At 41.4% G+C, this 18,492-nt stretch overlaps 1 protein-coding gene across 1 annotated transcript in view; it reads left to right on the top strand.

Moving 5' to 3' along the window:
• Positions 1 to 18,492, top strand: part of LOC126278957 (serine/threonine-protein kinase grp) — a 60,528-nt gene that overhangs the window by 1,445 nt on the left and 40,591 nt on the right. Inside the window, 5 exon segments of the mRNA XM_049979236.1 lie at positions 263 to 348; positions 351 to 428; positions 431 to 484; positions 9,170 to 9,234; positions 11,671 to 11,796. Coding sequence (XP_049835193.1) covers positions 263 to 348; positions 351 to 428; positions 431 to 484; positions 9,170 to 9,234; positions 11,671 to 11,796 — 409 coding nt within the window.

Below are 18,492 nucleotides of genomic sequence, written 5' to 3'. Positions count from 1 at the left end.
GCTGTGAAAGTTTAAATTTTAAAAGTAATTTGCTTTGTAAATTGTTAATGTTGATGGAAACATTGTTGCTGTTTTCTGATAACTGGCCATAAAGTAGAGCACAGATTTAATACAAATTATGATTGGTTTCTGATAACTTTTTTTTTTTTTTGTCTCGGCTTTGTGTCAGCAGGCAGTGTACTGTCTTAAAGTTAAATAATTGATCATGGTAATACTTCATTGAAATAGCCCTTAATTTCCCAATCCATTTATCCTTGCAAAGGGTGAAGCTTCTGGTGAACCAAAGCACAGGCGAGGCAGTTGCTATGAAAGTAGTGGATGTTGATAAGCACCCAGATGCAAGATCAAACATAAAAAAGAAATTTGCATACATCGAATGATGTCTGATCCACACATCATTAGATTTTTTGGACAGCGTCGAGAGGGAAATCTGAATACCTGTTCCTTGAGTATGCTGCTGGAGGGGAGCTCTTTGACAGGATTGGTAAGTAATAACATCTTAAACTGTATTCATTTGCTTCTTTTTTTTTTTGGGGGGGGGGGGGGAATTAGAAATTGTGCAATTAAGTGTGTACTGTGAAATCTGTAATTATGCCTCTGCCTATACATATGTTAGAGTAACAAAGTCAGTGGCACTTGTACACAGTATAAAATGATGGGGATGTTAATTGATACAGCTATGTGTTCGTTCTGAACATGTTGAACAGAAATCAGATTGCAGGACCATAATAGTGTTATCACTTCTCTGAACACTGTGGCTGCTGATGCCAAACACTGTTTCATAAAATAAATGCCATAGAGGAATATAACAGACCACCTTGAATGTTGACCATCACATTACGACCTAAAAGTTCAATTAGCAATTTATTCTGATAACTGTGACATGAAGTAGTATATCAGTGAGATAGTTGTTAAGAGAATAGGTGCTAGTGAGTGTTGTGTGGGGGGGGGGGGGGGGTTGTTACATTAGGTGTCCTGTAAATAGGTACCTTGCGTTATTTTGATCAGGGTATAACGCTCTGTCCCAGTTTTACATGCCATGTGGAATTCAGTTTAATTTTTTTGCTCTGTTGGATTATTAATTTTATTGAGGGCTTTATAAAACTCTTTATTTAAAGACATGCTTACGAAAGGCATAATATATATATGTATATGTATGTATATATATGGGAACACAGAACAAAGAGTCTTGATTGGCTAACGCATCAATTGTTGAAGGCATTTTAGAGAGCCACAATAATGAATATCAGTGGAAGCAGGTATGTCCAGTGGTTGTGATAGTGCTTGCAAGTGACTGCTTTGCTTAAACTGCAGCTCTGCAATCCGAAAATGTGTGCCATTGATCTACATTCCACTCGTGATCGACATTTTGCTCTTTGTATTACGTAATGTCTTTTACTTGATGTCATATATGCAACACCACACTAGATCGCGTGTTCTACAAGACATAAATAGTAGAGCTACTATGCTGCGCCATGAGGAGAAACAGTTTTTCCGGAGACTTTGTCATAGCTTCTGAACTCTAGGGCTTAACAGTGAATGTGTAGCACATGCAGTGTGTTAATTCGAACAAGGACTTTGACTACCGCCTTACCATATTATGATAAGAAAAATAAATATCTATAGTTACCCTTAAGATGCGATTTATTGTGTAGCTACCAGTTTAGGCTTTTCATGCACCATCTTCAGGCTACAAATGATGCTGAAGGGGTTATCACAATCCATATATGCAATGCACCAGTCACCAATGTAACAGGTTTATGCAGACTACCTGTAACTGATATCAACTCTCCAACTGTCAGCTGACTGGAGAAACACCTGTTACATTTGCCACTGATGCATTGTTTTACATTCTGGAGAGCAAAAACAGATACCTCCCACCACCATCTTTCAGATGAAATGTTCCTGTCTGATATCAGACATGAGAAACTCATCATTTTTCTGTTAAAATGATAGTGGTCATTCACATTGTGAATGTGATTTTGAGTTGTGTGTTCAATAGGATTGGAAATCAGCTGAGATAAAGTATAATGTTTGTAGTAGTACTTATAATTATCAGTCTGTCAAATGATTTCATCTTGAAATATCCACGAGCCAGGCAGTAACTTAATTGTCCTTGTGCCTTGGTTGATAGCTGCAGGCTCATAATCAAAAACATGGCATTCAATAGGCAGCATCATGAAATGTGGCCAGATTTTTAGTTTAACACTGATTCATAGACCCTTGCAGATAAGCAATTGGAATCTCGAATAAGAATCAAAACATATGAAGTGTCATGTCCCATTTGTCAGAACATAGAAATGAGTTGGAGTAACTGCACTGAATTAGAGTAATTGACATTAAAGTGGGTTAGCAATATGATCGAATAGGCTTCTGTGGCAAATATCACTAGACAGTTGCCCTGCAACATTAACTACTGTATAACAGACTGGTATTTAAGCTGGGGTGATAAGATATACTGTTAATAGTGTACCAGATAATGGTTTCCTGTTAGTTAAAGATGCAAAACATATATGTTAATAAGTAACTTAAGACATAAAGGAGCAGAAAACTGTTGAAATATGTCTGGTGAAAGAAAACATACCTTTCTAGGAACAGATCAAAAAATAAAAATTTTTTTTGGGGTCAGTTTACTTGCAATAGTTATTAAAACAGTGTTATGGGCCAAATTTGAGTGAGATGTTACATTGTAAGGTGCACATGTATATCTGCTTTTATATATAAAATCGTCCATAATGCCTTACAAAACAGCCAGTCGGATAATACTCGAATATAAACATCCCGTATGCTAAATTGCCATTTGTCTTTGTCAGATATCTTGACTCATTCAGTTTCCAACTTCAGTGACTACTTTGTGGTTTTGCATGAAGAGGCTTTAGTTAGTCCCAAGTAATTAGGATTGCTGCCTGAATACTGCGTTCACTTTGCACTCACGTCTCATATGCCTTTGTCATTGGTGCCCATGTCTTAAGATAGCAGCTTCCTGCAAACTGCTCAGTGTTTGCAGTCGAGCTCTTCATCCTGTATTAGGCCATGGAGTGCATCTGGTGACAGACTTTTAAATTGTGTCCTCTGCCCCAGACACTGAGTGCCCTTCATAGTTAGTGCACTATACACTCACTGCCCATCCCTTAGTGCAACAGGTCCATGAAAACTGTCACTTGCGAACTCTTGCTTTAGCCTCTGTGATGTTTATTGTGGGTTCCGGAAATGAGGCTGCTGCCAAGGTTGCAGTCATTGTACCTCAGCTCACTAGTTCCTATATTCCCTCCAATGATTTCTGTGTTGCCATCTGTCAGGTGGTGGTGTCCCTTTGACATCGCCACTGGTCCTACCTTAAGCTTCTCCCAGCAGTTTGGATCACCTCTCGGCCCTCCTGCCGGGAGAAAGTAATTTAAACTAGGTTGCATATTGGGCACAGTGGCGCTCCCCCACCACTTTCTACACATTGCACCCAAGTTATAACTGTCCGCCACTTCTGACGGAATGCCATTTTTTAACCTTTTACAGTCCTGCTAGGGTTTGCCATCTGAGTTGTCAGCCGTTTTAGCAAATGACATGCGAGCTGTCGACTTTTTGTCACAGCAATATGGCGAAGGCCTTTTAATTTCAGACCTCCATTTCAGTATGGCGTCTTGGTCGCCCTTTCTGCATGTCTGTTTCTAGCTGTCTTCTCTTACGTCAATTGGGATTGATATATAGTCATTTTATAACTCTTCTGCCTTCGTAATCTGTAGTTTTGACTTGTGCCCGTGTGACCTGTTTTGGCATCACAAAACAGAAAACAAAAAACTTTGCACTCATCAGCTGGAAAATAGTGCTCCAACAAAGCAGTTGCAATACATCAAGGTACGTTCGGAACAGGCCTTCTAAAAGGATGTAGAAGGTCTGCTCCGAAAATATTTTTGTGAAAATATTTATTAAGAATGTAGCTGTAGTGGAACATGAAATGTCAACAGTACAGCCAGGAAATTTAGTTATGTTCATAAGTGTAAATAGGAAAACAGTTGAGCAGCTGTGTGATTTGCCTGACATTATAGTGGATTGAGACCTTATCAAGTCAGTCTCGTAATTCCATTTGTGATTGCTAACTGACAAGACAGAAAGAAAAGGTTGGTTAGAGTAACAATCACAGCCATTCATGATTGTGGATATGTTCTATCACCACATTCTCCCAATTTAAAGCTATTAGTGCAGGCCAGTGGATGGTCATGACTAGCCTGGACTGATCATTGGAAATTCTTCTGGCAATTTCAGAGAGTTTAATAACCTTACTCCTAAGAGATAAGACTGCACATGCCCATAGCTTGTGGTTAATTTCATCTCAAATCAACCAGAATAAAGAAATCTTATTCTCATGTTTCAAATGTTTGTGAAAAAACTGGTGTAAGGAAGTAAAAAATGAAAGGGTTAAAATATTTTTCTAGCCTCCTCCCCCCCCCCCCCCCCCCCCCCCAATTTCAAAGCTACAGTTCAGAGCCATTTTGAAATGTGGATCACGTTCATGAACTTGGATGGTAGGAAATGTACTTCAAAGGTTTGTAGCCACTATAACTCAATTTATGAATGAATTTTTCATTTTGGTGTTAATGGAAAGGTAAAAGTATTAACTGTGATAAAATTTTATTATTGTTAGATCTGAAACTTTGCTTCTGTCATTTTGCAATAAATTGTGACACCAGCAGCAGCAGCAAGTGGTGGTACAGGTGGTAGGTAAGTTCGTACAGTAAACTTAGGAATTAAACTTAACCCCATGAAAATATTAGTAAATTTGTGACTACATCGTAATGTTCTTCCTGATGAAACATGTCAACTTAAGAGCCTAATTCTCATCATTTGTGGGAGGTTTTAATTTTCTGATTTAACGTGAAGAAATTGGTGGCTGAGGGTCATAAGATACTAAGAAAGATACACATTGAGGCAACTGCTAGTGAAAGAACTTTCAAAGAATGGTTTCAACAATTGAAGAACAGTGTTTGATGTCGAAGGCCAGCATGGTGGTGGAAGGGAGAAGGTTTTTGAAGCTACTGAAACAATCGTATGATATTTTTATCGAAAGCAAATGATGCATTTGAGTCAAGCACTTTAAAGACAAATGGCCACAGTACAGTGACAGACATAAAAAGGTGATTTTCGTAGGATGACACTACTTAATCTCATGTTGCAAAACACACCAAAATGTATTTGGAAACATTGAAATCGGAAATCCTACCTCACCTACCATATTCTCCATACGTTCATTTGACTAAAACCTTTTTCAATTAGTGGCATAGGGTGTGGCTGAATAGAACTTTGTTGTAAAAAATGGCAAAATTGGTCTCCCCAAAGGTGCCCATTTCTTCTTCTATGAGATTCATATGTTGCCTGAAAGATGGGAGGATGTAGTGGCCAGGTTTTTGTCAGTTTTTCACAATAAAGCCTAAAATATAAAGAGAAAATGGCTGAAGGAAAGTTTCAAACCTAATCGTGTGCTGAAATTATTCATACAAATATTCACAAATCTGTAATTAGTTGATTTCTGATCCCTCCCTCTGAACTGCAGTGAACAACCTCCCTCCCCACCATTGTAGCATTTGTTTCACATAATGCCTGTTCCCATATTTTTTCATATGAAAAAATCCTGAGTAGTGCTCTGCTTAGTGATTCAAAACTGCAAAAATAATGTAATAGCTAGTACATTTCTTTTATTTTGTGAATCTTAGCTTCTGTAAAACGAAATATCTTAAAGTGACATAAAATACATTCATGACAATCTAAACTGTTGGTTCTTCCAAAAAATAGTTATAAATGGAGAATATTGTCTGATCTGAAAATTTATGTACGATCAGTGTTTGCACTAGCAGTTAGTCATATGAAAATATTTTAATAAAGGACGCACTTTGGCATGAAATGGCCACAAATTACGGAAGAACCACTTGTTCTCATAAATTTGACCCTTGCGCACACCTCCCACCCCCTTCCTCTCTTCTCCAGAATTTTTCTAAGCCACCATTGTTGTAGATAGCTGTTGTGAATATTGATAAGAGGCTGTGTTTTAAGCCAAAGATCAACTTTTATGTATTTAGTAAATGGTGAAAGATGGGTTATCAGCAGCTTGCTTTCATAGCAATTTGAAAAACTGTCTTAGCCCAAGGAATGGTAACAATAATTTAAAGTTGTTTATATAATGTCTGTGAATTTTGTTTCATCTGTCATAGTGTTAAATGTTGTATTCCTGGAACATGAGTCATGGCAAACAAGAGCAGATGTTTTGCACTTCAAATATTTGTCGTGTGGATGCTAAAAAATTGTTTTTGTTGCTAAATGTTCAGTAGTGCTACCAACTACATCAGTCATTTTTGCAGTGACTAGTGATACATTAATACCATTCTGTTGTAACTCAATTGTGCTTGTTTTGGCAAATATTTAAAAAGTTTTTATATTGTGCAGAACTGCCATCATTGAAATGACACATTGGATGTGTGACTTGTTTCTATCATGCTGCAGTTAATCACTTTTACAACACAATAATAAAGCATCATCATAGGAATGAAGTTTTAAATTGTAAGACATTTCCAGGGGCAGATGTGGACTCAATCTATTGGTTATGTCCTGTAGATTAAAACTGAAGAAATTGCGAAGAGGTGGGAACTTAAGGAGATGGGACCTCGATAAACTGACTAAACCAGAGGTTGTAGATAGTTTCAGGGAGAGCATAAGGGAGCAATTGACAGGAATGGGGGAAAGAAATAAGTAGAAGATGAAATGGGAAGCTCTGAGAGATGAAGTACTAAAGGCAGCAGAGTATAAAGTAGCTAAAAAGATTAGGGCTACTAGAAATCCTGGGGGAACAGGATAAAAATTGAATTCAAGTCACATGCCCATCTATGTGGAACCAGAAATAAGGAATTGTTGGACATTACTTGTACTAAGTGTCTTTTTACAAAAGCCATTGAGTCGTACATTGTGAAATGTAATTATATATTACTAAACCTTTCGGTGCTGTCCATTTGTGTACACGTGCTGCTTGGATTTTCCTGCATGTGTCTCGTGAGCTGCCGACCTCACTGCTGCGAATGATTTACGTAAATATCTCAATTAATAAAAAAGTTCAGTATTTACCATTCAACATATGTACTGCACTGCATGCTATTATTTGCAGAAAGTCTCGTGCATTAGCTGAGTGATAAGCACATTAGGCTGCCATGCAGTGGGCCTGGGTTTGATTCGCAGTTGGGTAAGAAATTTTCTCTACTATGGGACTTGGTATTGGGTTGTCCCCATTTCACCGTAGATATGCAGGTCGTCCAATGTGACGTTAGCTGCAAAGACTTGCAAATCGGCAGCCAAACTTAGCCAAGTGGAGTCTCCCCGCCATCAATGCAATACAATCTCCTCCCACCCCCCACCCCCCTTTTTCCCCCAGTGCTTTAGAAGCTACTGTGCTCTGTTAGGTGGAATTCGTACTTATACTTTCGTAATACAAAAATGTATGGTGTCATGTTGCTGCACATCAGATCTTATCAAATAAAGAGCTGGGAAGTTCTATGCCACTGTATAAAACCTTTACCATTCAAAGCATTTATATTTTACAATGCTGAAGTACAGTATATGGTCACTTGACTCTCACAAGATGCACTTAACCCATGAAAAAGTGTTCTTTTGTATGGGAATTACTTTTTATTGGCTGCGTGTAGAAACGGTTTTGTTTAATTTGATGCAGTGCAGATAAGGGTAAGGTTTTGTAAATGTTCACTTGTCAATATTTGAATTTGTCAAATAACCTTCCATTAGGAAAGTTTAATGCGGTCGATGACTGAGATAAGAATCTCAAAATGGTAGAGAGCAACAGTCAGTCGTTCCATTTCTAGCTTTGTTAAAGTAGATAACTAAATTTTGGCTAGTTGCTAATTGAAATTCTGAATCTGCTTTAATAAAGCTAGAATGGAAATGATGACTGATTGCTTCTATCATTTCGAAATTTCGATCTGTATCGGTACACGATGTTCCACAGAAAACTGGTACACCTCACACCCAAGAGCAAAGATTAAAGTAATTACGCGCGCGCTCACACACACACACACACACAAACACACACACACACACACAGTAATTCTGCAGACGTGTTGTTAATTTCTATAGTAATGTTCCAATTACAATCATCTATTGAGAGAACATTGTCAGCACATAATTTGCATTTTAGTCTACTCCATAAGTAAAAAGCCAGAGGCCTCTGCTGACAAGTCTTGACTTCAGGGAACATGTTGTGGGCCATACTTCAGTTCGTATGTGTGAGCAGTTCCTGTATCTTAATGGAATACTGCAAAAAGCTGCTCTGCATTTGTTAATTGCACATAGATTCAAAGATATCTAGATATCGGGCATTGTTAAGGGGTAATTGGAAAAATATGGGGCCAATAGTACGCAAGCCACACAGTGCACATCAAACATGTCTTCTCTGAGAGGAGAGGTTCTTCATACAGAATATTAGGGTTGCACTGCGACCAGTACCTGCAATTCTTGGGACATGAAATAAAGCTAGCGTACTCTCTCGCTCGTGCATGCCCCCACCCCACCCCACCTGCACCACCCTCACATGTCTACTCTTGCATGACATTTGCACAGTATACTTATAATTTCATATCTTTTATTACACAATGTATGAGGTACACCAACCTGTTCTGATAACCTTATCACCAACTTCTGGGCACTTCTCGAAATGTCCGCAGGAATTCTGTCTGCAGTTTTAAGAGTCCTCACTCTCTGTCACCTATTCCTCTGCACAGTGTGAACAATCCCGAGAGGGGTACATTTCTTGTACAGATCTTGAATAGTACTGGTTGTGGGGTGTTTCCTACCAGGATACTTTGCTTGAAGCATTTCTTGACATGTCTTCATGTAACACTCAACAATATCAGATTGCTGTTCTACTGCAAATGGCCCTATTTCAGCAACAACTTGATAACATGAACCTCTCACACTGAAGCACAAACACACATTTATTCAACATTCAGATACTATGCAGTGTACCCAACTCTAGAGACAGTGTTGCTACTTCACATGCAACTAGAGATGATTAACTGGTAAAAGAGGTGTACTGGTTTTATGTGGGATACCATCTGTTACCTGAATTTGAATGTATATATGATGCTCAAGCCCTTAATTCTAATAATGTTTATCTTTCCTCTAGAACCAGACCACGGAATGAATGCTTGGGAAGCACAGAAATATTTCAAGCAGCTAATAGCAGGCGTGGTAAGTTCTTTTTGCCTTTACGAGTTTAGGGACTGACTATGAACAGGCACTTAGTGTCAGGGGTCCAAAGGTGGTAGAAAGGGGAGAAAAAGATGAAAAAAGTACTGCATTACTCAGTCTAGACATGGGCTCACTTAAAAATCACCCAAAATAATTGTTGCCCTCATGTCACAGAAGTTTCTGAAAAATTAATCTAAGAAAGTAAATAATGAAATGGGATTAAAATATTTTTGCCTGTTAGCTTGTAATTTTGGAAATTGGTTCATTTCACAAATCGATGTCAGTAGGAAAGGTGGGCAAAAAGTAAAGGACTGTTAAATCTTTTTATTTGTTAATTAGTTTTATTCAACTTGCGCTCAGTGGAAAGCTAAACAAATCAACTATAATATAAAATTATTAAAATTTTAGAATTATGCATACAAATACGTACAAATCCGTAATAGTCATTTCTCAATATTGTTGCCATCGTTCGTTTTTACCAACTTTTCTCTGTGTATAAAAGTCTCCATCGCACTGTCATTTATTAAAGAAATGAGTGGTTTTGGCCTCTAGTTATAGGCCATCTTCAGGTGGTGGTGGTGGTGGTGGTGGTGGTGGTGGTGGTGGTGGTGGTGGTGGTTCGAACAGCTGTGCTGACTCCAGTTACAAAATCAACTGGGTCAGCACAACTGTTAGTGTCTGTCAGCCAGATGGTGCTGTATCGGATGATGGCCAATTATTAGAGGCTAAAATTGCTCACATTTGTAATAAATGATAGTGTGGTAGACTTTTTTCACAAATTTTACCTTAATGAAAGATCACTCTTTCCAATAATGTTATCTAAAATTATGGACACAGATAAATCAGTGTCTGGGAAGAAGAGTACAAAGGTCTGTAGAAAGTGGGTGCTGAATGGAGACACTATCTGATAATGATAGAACAAGAAATGGGAGTCAATATGAAAATTAAGAGAGATCCAGTATTAGCCTAGAAGTCAGCAGAGCTTTGAAAGTTGTGAGATCAAACATGAAGGTATAGACAAATTTCTTTCAGAATTTGGCATTGGGGAAGTGACTACTCAAGTTTTTTGTAGAAATCGATACTGAAGAAATATCACCAGATTTTTGGATAAATATTGTCCACACAATCACAAAGATAGCGAGACAGATACGTGCAAAAACTAGCATACAATCAGATAAACAGCTTGTGCATCAAATTTGTTAACGAGGATAGTATACAGAACGGGTATTAAAAAAAAATAGTTGAAGTTCGATTGGATGAGAAGTTCGGCTTTGGGAATGGTAAAGGCACCAGAGGAAGTTCTGACATTGTCCTTGATAGTAGAAGCAAGGCTGTTGTCGCCATAGATAATGCCTCATATTTTGTAGAATGGTGCAAACAAGTCTTAGAAAAATCTAATTGATGGAGGAGGACTGGTAAAACATAAAAATTGAGACCATGAATTACACAAAGGGAAGGAATTGTACAGTCTTCGAAGCAAAATAACACATAATGAACGTAAAAGGCAATGTGAAAAGCAGATCAGCGTAGGAAAAAGCTGGCATTCTGGGTGAATAGAAGTCTATTATTATGAAACATTGACCTTAATTTTAGGAAGACATTTCTGATAGTGTGTTCGGAGCACAGCATTGTCAGAAAATTGAAAAGGGCAGACAAGTCACAATATAGAACTGTATCTAGAAAACTGTGTTCATTTTTTTTTACGTTGTGTACCAGTTTCTTTCATTATTATACAAATTTTAGTTCTTACAATATGGTACACTTTGTTTTGGTTGGCCCTCTTTTTTAGTGTAGTAGGAGTTACTGGAATGATTTCTCCGAAGGCCCATGGCTGATTGGCTTTGCCATCCTTGTACATTACAAGCTTGTGTTACGTAAATGACCTTCTTAATAGTTCTGAAGACCCTAATATTTCATCCTTTCTTCTACAATAAATTTCCTGAATGACCACATGAATTTTCAGTGTGGATTATATTAGGGACACAGTTTAAGTCAATATAACTATGAAGAGTTATCATATATGATAATAAATTCACCTTATTTTTAAATTACCCTAAAAACAAAATTGCTGAACCCAAAGTGTAAGGTAATAGTGTTCTCCATTATTATTGGACATTGGTTCTCACACAAGATTAGTCTCACCCCCCCCCCCCCCCCAAAGAATTAAAAATAAAATGCTGGTTGCTGATCACGACTTAATATTTCTACCTATCACAGTCCTTATTGCAGTTACGTTCACTGTGTTTCATTTGTGCATCTCACGTTGTTACTTACTGTATTTCATAATGGTTGTTTACCTGTGAAAATAAAATTTCTTTAAGATTCTTGTTAGATCTCCTTCCCCTCCCCACCTTACAAAAAATCTGTATTGCATATTTCACCATTGTTTGTAGTTGGTGCCTATGATTTTATACAGGGACATTACTTGAACTGCAGGAATATCTCCACAGCCGTGGAGTGACACATCGGGACCTAAAGCCAGAGAATCTGCTGCTGGATGAACATGATAATTTAAAAATATCTGATTTTGGAATGGCTACAGTGTACAGGATGCAGGGCAAGGTACGTCCATGTGAAAGTCATATACAGTGTGTCATCACAGTATATGTAACTCTTACCTCCACCTCACACCAGCTTCCCTTATCTTCTGCACTCTTTCTTTCAGTTTATCAAAGGTAGGTCGTCAACCAAGTGTGCCAAATAAATTTTGAAAATATTAATTCACTCTGACAGTATAATGTAATTGGAAAGATAAAAAAAATTACTCACCAAGCGATGATAGAACACTTGCCAGTAATCACTTTCCTGCTCATCCCGTCTGGTAAGTCTGCCCTGACTGGGTGATGTTTGCGAACACTGCCCCTTCTGAACCTCTCCAGTCCTTTTTGTCACCCCTCTTCATTCCCCTTCAACCCTTCTGCCAGGAGGAGGAGCTGCTGGCTCCAAAAGCTTGCTTATAAAAACCCTTTGTGTGCGTGCGTGCGTGCGTGCGCGCGCGCGCCTCCCGCTGCTTGGTGAGTAGATTTTTATCCATCCAACTATATTAATTCACTCCCTGAAGTATGTATAAAAACTATACAGTTAATGTTTGAACATCTTGTTTAAGACATTAAGTGCAGTTTTCATGTTGCTCTTGAACTATTGAAAACTTACAATCTTATCAAAAGGATGTTTTTATGAGAAATGCTTTTGTTTGTAAGTTGTAGAGCCAGTGCTCTGCTTTAATATTTCAATACCTTTCACATAATTACTTCATATCCATTTTTCATTCAAGACAGTGTTTGTAATAATGCGTTAATATTGCTTAGTACACTTCTTCCACAATGTAGGTGTTGTTCATACTGAGTCGATAATAAATGCAATATGCTACATCATCATGATGATGATACTTTTGATATGGTGCAGAAGAAACCAGCATCGGTGGATTGCATAGAAACATAGTGAAAGCAACTTGCTTTGCAGTGGGATGACAGTGATAAGACTATTTTCTGCTTAAAAATAAACATAAATAAAAACCCCTGTTCTGGGATGGGCGCATTTCCTCGGCTGTGCAGTCATCCTCAATCACTTTTGAGGAAACTGTTCGGTAAAAAATTTGATTTTTACTCATCTCAAAATAAAATACCACGGCTTGATAATGAACTGGATCTTTTAATTATTGTGGTAACTTTAAAGTAAAACACTGTTCATATTTTGGAAAGTTTGCTGTGAAAAATTTAGTTGCTGGCCGATTTAAATTTGGTGTATTTTATGGCTGAATTGCTGTGTACGAAATACAGCTAACATATCTAAATTGTTTCAGGCACTGGAAGGGTCCCCATTTCTCTTTTCACTCTCAAAAAGAGGTATTTTGGGAGGTTGGCACCTAGGCGACATGGATGATTCTATTTCTTCCTGTTGTGTGATGTGTGATAATGCCTCGTTTTTCTTTTTCTCATATGGTGCTGTTAAAAGCCGAAACTACAAACAGAAAACCTATAGATAAAAAGGCACTGCCAGTCATCTACTGATGATGCTAACTGTGTGGTTTTTAATCGTATTTTCCCTTATTTCAGAAAACCTTGTGAATGGTATAAAAAGAGATCTCAAAGCTAAATTCCTTTTCGTTCCGAATGGGCACCTGATCGAAGCCAAGGAGGAAAGTCACAATTTTCTTAATCATGGGCTTCTTCCATTTCTTGAAAAAACATTAGGGGCCATCATAACGGACACTCCTAACATCGCCCCAGAGGGCTCGCTGCTATCTGGTGGGTTTGTGCTTCATTACCACAGGGCCCCAGCTTTTGCGGTACATTTTCCCTTCCTTGTGTGTGTGTGTGTGTGTGTGTGTGTGTGTGTGTGTGTGTGTGTGTGTGTGTGTGTGTGTGTGTGTGTGTCCTTGATGTTATTTTTCCCTTCCCCTCGGGAACGTTTGCAGAAAATTATTCTGCATTTTCGGTAGTCAGTATCGGCACCCGATTTTCTGCCCTTGACTCCTTAGGCTGACAGCAGAAGAATGCCGATGCTTCTATAGACCTCGTGGAGCAGGATCCTCCTTTCTCTGTGTCCTGTAACAGTGTCTCTTCGAAGGCTGGCATACGCCTTCATTGCTTCCTCATCAAGACTCCAATGGAATGTTCGTGGCCCTCAATCCAACAAAGAGGATTTATGGCTGCTCTTACAATCACAGCGGCCACTTGTTCTCTGCCTTTAGGAAACAAAATTGCATCCTCACTACTGCTCTGAGCTCTCAAATTTCTTCCCGATCTGTTTTCACCTTCCTCCTCCCCCCCCCCCCCCCCCCCCAACCCCTCCTCTTGTCCTCAAAGTACCCTCCTGTCTGACTTTCTCAATCAACTTAACCTCCTCTGCCTTAACACAGGAGCACCCACATTGCTTTCAGACTCCATGCACACCTGTTTCCATTTGGACCTATCCTTCTGCACTGCTCATCATCTCAAGCGGTCTGTTCTCTCTGACACACTCGATCGACAATTTCCCGTGTGCTATCTGTTTGATTCCTACTCCAACTCCCTGCACACCCAAATGGCAGTCTACTAAGGTCAACCAGAAGGTTTACTCCTCCCTGGCAAACATAGATGATCATTTCCCCAAATGTGATGATCAGGTGGAATACCTTACAAATGTTGGCGTAATCACTACGGAACATTCTGTTCCTTGCACTTCCTCTTCAACACATGTCCCGGTTCCCTAGTGGACAGAGGCATGCCTGTGATGCAAGTCCCACACAGATACATACAGTCTTGTGTTTTCAACTGTTATCCTACAATGGCAAACGCCAATTGTAAACAGCCACGTGCAGTGTCTTTGCGTCCTTTACGGTAGCAAAAAAGCTAGGTGTATTTCACTAGTTCTTTTAACAGTTCCCCTCCCTCTGCCCCCTCCCTCTGCCCCCGTATGGGCCAACCTCCAACAGTTCTCTGGGACCAAGTTCCATTCCCCACTTTCTGGCCTCACAGTAGCAGGTGATATCGTGGACCCTGTTGCTATTTCCAATACCTTGTGCTGCCATTTTTCAGAGATTTCGAGCTCCTCTCATCATGGTGCCTTCCTCAATCGGAAAAGAGCGGAGCCGCCCCAGGTGATACCCTTCTCTCAGAATCATGAGTGCTACAATGCCGCCTTTAGTGTGAGGGACCTAGATTATGTTCTCACTTCATCCTGATCCTCTGCCCCAGGAGCAGACTCTGTTCACATTCATACCTTTCTCTTCCGGGCAAGCACTTTTTGCTTAATATGTATAACCGCATCAGGGCAGAGCGCACATTTCCCCAGGCGCTGGTATGAAGCCATTGTCGTACCCATACCTAAGCCCAGAAAGGACACTTTTTTTTTCTACCTGCTGCCCCATTTCTCTCACCAGCTGTGTTTGCAAGGTGAAGGAATGTATTTTTCATGCCCGGCTGGTATGGTGGCTTCAGTCTCGCAATTTACCAACCACTGCACTGTGTGTGGATTTAAAGCACGGCATTCTGCAATTTCCTCACTTTGTCCACTCATGCCATGAAGGGTTTTCTGCAGAAGAAAGCTTAAGGCACCGCTGGAACACTTGTATCCTCCTTACTCTCTACACGTGGGTCTCCCGTGGCTGCCTGCCCTGTTTCATTCAGGAATTTTTTAAAAGCCCAGTTTTTAAGGTACATGTGGGTTGTGCCTTGTAGGACAGCTTTACTGAGATGTGTGTCTAAGGGTACTATCTTCAGTGTCACAATTTTGCGACCTATTGCAGTTCTCCACGGACCTGTCTGAGGGGCACCTTCAGCAATGTCTCAATCATCTTTACTCGTAGAGCTTCAACAGTAGCTTTCGTTTTTCCACTGACAAGACAGTTTGTGTGAATTTCTGGCGGCACAATTGGTTTCTCCCACCATCTTTACACCTTGGGCCTGTTGCTTGTTGAAAGCAGATTTCTGGGGCTCATGCTCAGTAGGAAACTTTGTTGATCCTCCACTGTATGAAGTCCCTCAATGTCCTAAGTGTCCTCAATGGTACTTCAATGAGTGCAGACCTAACCACCCCACTCCATTTGTATCAGTCCCTTGTCCATTCGAATGCATCCACATGACCGTCCCTCCTATGCTGTCTCAGTACTATCCATCATCATGGCTCCCCCTGCGGGTTCGGGGATTAGAATAGGCCCGAGGTATTCCTGCCTGTCGTAAGAGGCGACTAAAACGAGTCCCTCCCCCTCAAGGGGGTAGTTAGTGCCTGTCCGGAGACAGACGGTTTCACGACCTATATTTCCGTTCATTTTGGTTTTTCACTTCTGCTTCCTTCTTTCCTTCCTTCCTTCCTTCCTTCCTTTGGTTGGTTCCTTTCTTTGTTCTTCTCCATCTCACTGTCTTACTCTCCCTTGCATGTCCTTCTCTCCCTTCTTTGGTCTCCGCCTCAGTGTTTGAGACAGTCTGTCCTTTCTTTCCCTCTCTCCTTTCTTCTTCTTCTTCTTCTTCTTCTTCTTCTTCTTCTTCTTCTTCTGCTGCCTTCCTCCCTGTGCATGCCTGAAGGCCGACCCACACGTTCGCACGCGTAGCCAGTGATGGGGTAACGCGTAATTCCCCGCCCTGGGTAGACAAGTAAGGCACGCACATACCCCCTGGTAAAGGCCGGGCCCAGGGAGGGGTGATTGCCTGAGCTGACACCTTCCAACCATGCCGATTGGTCCCTCCGTCAGTTTCTCGGGAGGTGTGACCTGAGGTGTGAACAATCATCTAAGGCGGGAGTGCCGTCTGAGAGGGTCCCCACAAGGAAGGAGCGCGCCATCAGACGCTGGCAATCGTGGGGGATTCCTCCGCAATGGATTTCTCTTCTCTCTCGACTTCTGCCCACAAACGGAAACTTGACCAGCCACTAGTGACGAAAGTACTACCGTCTGCCCCACAGTCCCTCATAGTTTATCAATCTGAGGACGGAAAGGATTTTTCCTCTGTCAACCCTTTCGTTATCCAGAAGGGCGTAGATGCCATAGCCGGATCGGTCAAGTCTTGTACCAGGTTACGTAATGGTACCTTGTTACTAGAAACTGAGAGCGCCTTTCGGGCACAAAAACTGCTTCGGGCCACACTCCTGTACACGTTCCCTGTCCGGGTGGAGGCTCACCACACTTTGAATTCGTCTCGTGGTATATACTAGATCACTCGAGATTGACTGACGAGGAGATTCAGTCTTTCCTCACTGAGCAGGGCGTGATGGCTGTCCATAGGGTCTTGTAAAAGGTCAACAATGACCTTGTACTGACCCGGACACTTTTCTTGACCGTTGATAGTGTTCAGCTGCCATCGCGCATCAAAGCGGGCTACGAGGTTATTTCTGTTCGCCCCTGTGTCCGAACACCTACGCGCAGCTACCAGTGTTAGCGTTTTAATCACACTCGCCAGTATTGTTACAATGCGGCTAAATGTGTCACTTGTGGCAGGGAATCCCATGAGGGTGACTGTCCACCTCTATCTCCTCGTTGTGTGAACTGTCACGGTGACCATGCAGCATCCTCTCAAGACTGTCCCATCTACAAGGAAGAACGCTGTATCCAAGAAAATCGGGTCAAAGAGAAAGTGTCCAACTCGGCTGCTCGCAAGCTGTTTGCTAGTAGGAAGCCCACTTTGCTCCCAGTGGGGAAATACAGTACTGTCCTCGCCTCTCCTCGGACTACCAGGGAGGTGGCGATGCAGACATGCGATCTGACCTTCAGCACTACAGTCGTCGGTTCGGCCAGTGCTAAGATCGCCCGGTCTAAGTCTCCTCTTCCTCCCGTCACACCTCCGACACAAGCACCTTTATCAGCTTCTGGCAGGATGAAAACCCAGAAGTCAGATGCACGGGCCTTCAAGAAGGAACCGTCTCGTGCAGACCTCCTACGTACCTCGAACTCTCAACCATCGACCAATACTTCCACAAAACAACCTTCCAAGAAGGCTCATAGGAAGCACACTTCTCCTTCCCCGCCACGGCGCATTTCTTCGCCTGGCCGCACCGCTGGTAGCCGAACATCTGGCTGTTCACCAGCGGAGGAAGCTCCCCCTCCCGGCCATCTTAACAAGATGGCCGATGAACCTATAGAACAAATGGACGATGACTGTCTGCCTACTGCTAGCGGGGGCAGTGCTCGCTCAAAGCCGGCCCTCAGCGGCCTTAGAGATGACCCCTTCTTGCATCTTCTTCTCACGATGGCTCTTATTCACTGGAATATTCGCTCCAACCGAGAGGACTTGAAATTGCTGCTCCGCTTGCACCGTCTGCTCGTCGTAGTCCTCCAGGAAATGAAGCTACACCCATGCGATCAAATTGCCTTGGCACACTACACCTCTGTGCGTTTTGACCTACCCCCTGTGGCAGGTATTCCGGCTCATGGAGGGGTTACGTTGCTGGTCCGGGATGATATCTACTATGCTCCCATCACATTGTACATCGGCCTGCAGGCAGTTGCCGTCCGCATTACTCTCCCCACTTTTACATTTTCCATTTGTACCGTTTACACTCCATCGTCGTCTGCCGTTACCAGGGCAGAAAGGCTGCAAATTATTGCTCAGCTACCTGCACCATTTTTGTTAACTGAAGACTTCAATGCTCACCATCCTCTTTGAGCCTCTCCAGCATCCTGTCCGAGGGGCTCCCTGTTAGCAGTCGTTTTAAACCAGCTCAATCTTGTGTGCCTCAATACTGGCGCCCCTACTTTCCTTAGAGACACCTCTCACACCTATTCCCATTTAGACCTCTCTGTATGTACTACCCAACTTGCACGCCGGTTTGAGTGGTATGCGCTTT

Source organism: Schistocerca gregaria, chromosome 6 (genome assembly GCF_023897955.1).
Source record: "Schistocerca gregaria isolate iqSchGreg1 chromosome 6, iqSchGreg1.2, whole genome shotgun sequence".
NCBI classification, from domain to species: Eukaryota; Metazoa; Arthropoda; class Insecta; order Orthoptera; family Acrididae; genus Schistocerca; species Schistocerca gregaria.
Note: the sequence above shows the minus strand (reverse complement) of the source record. Positions and strands in the feature narration are given on the sequence as shown.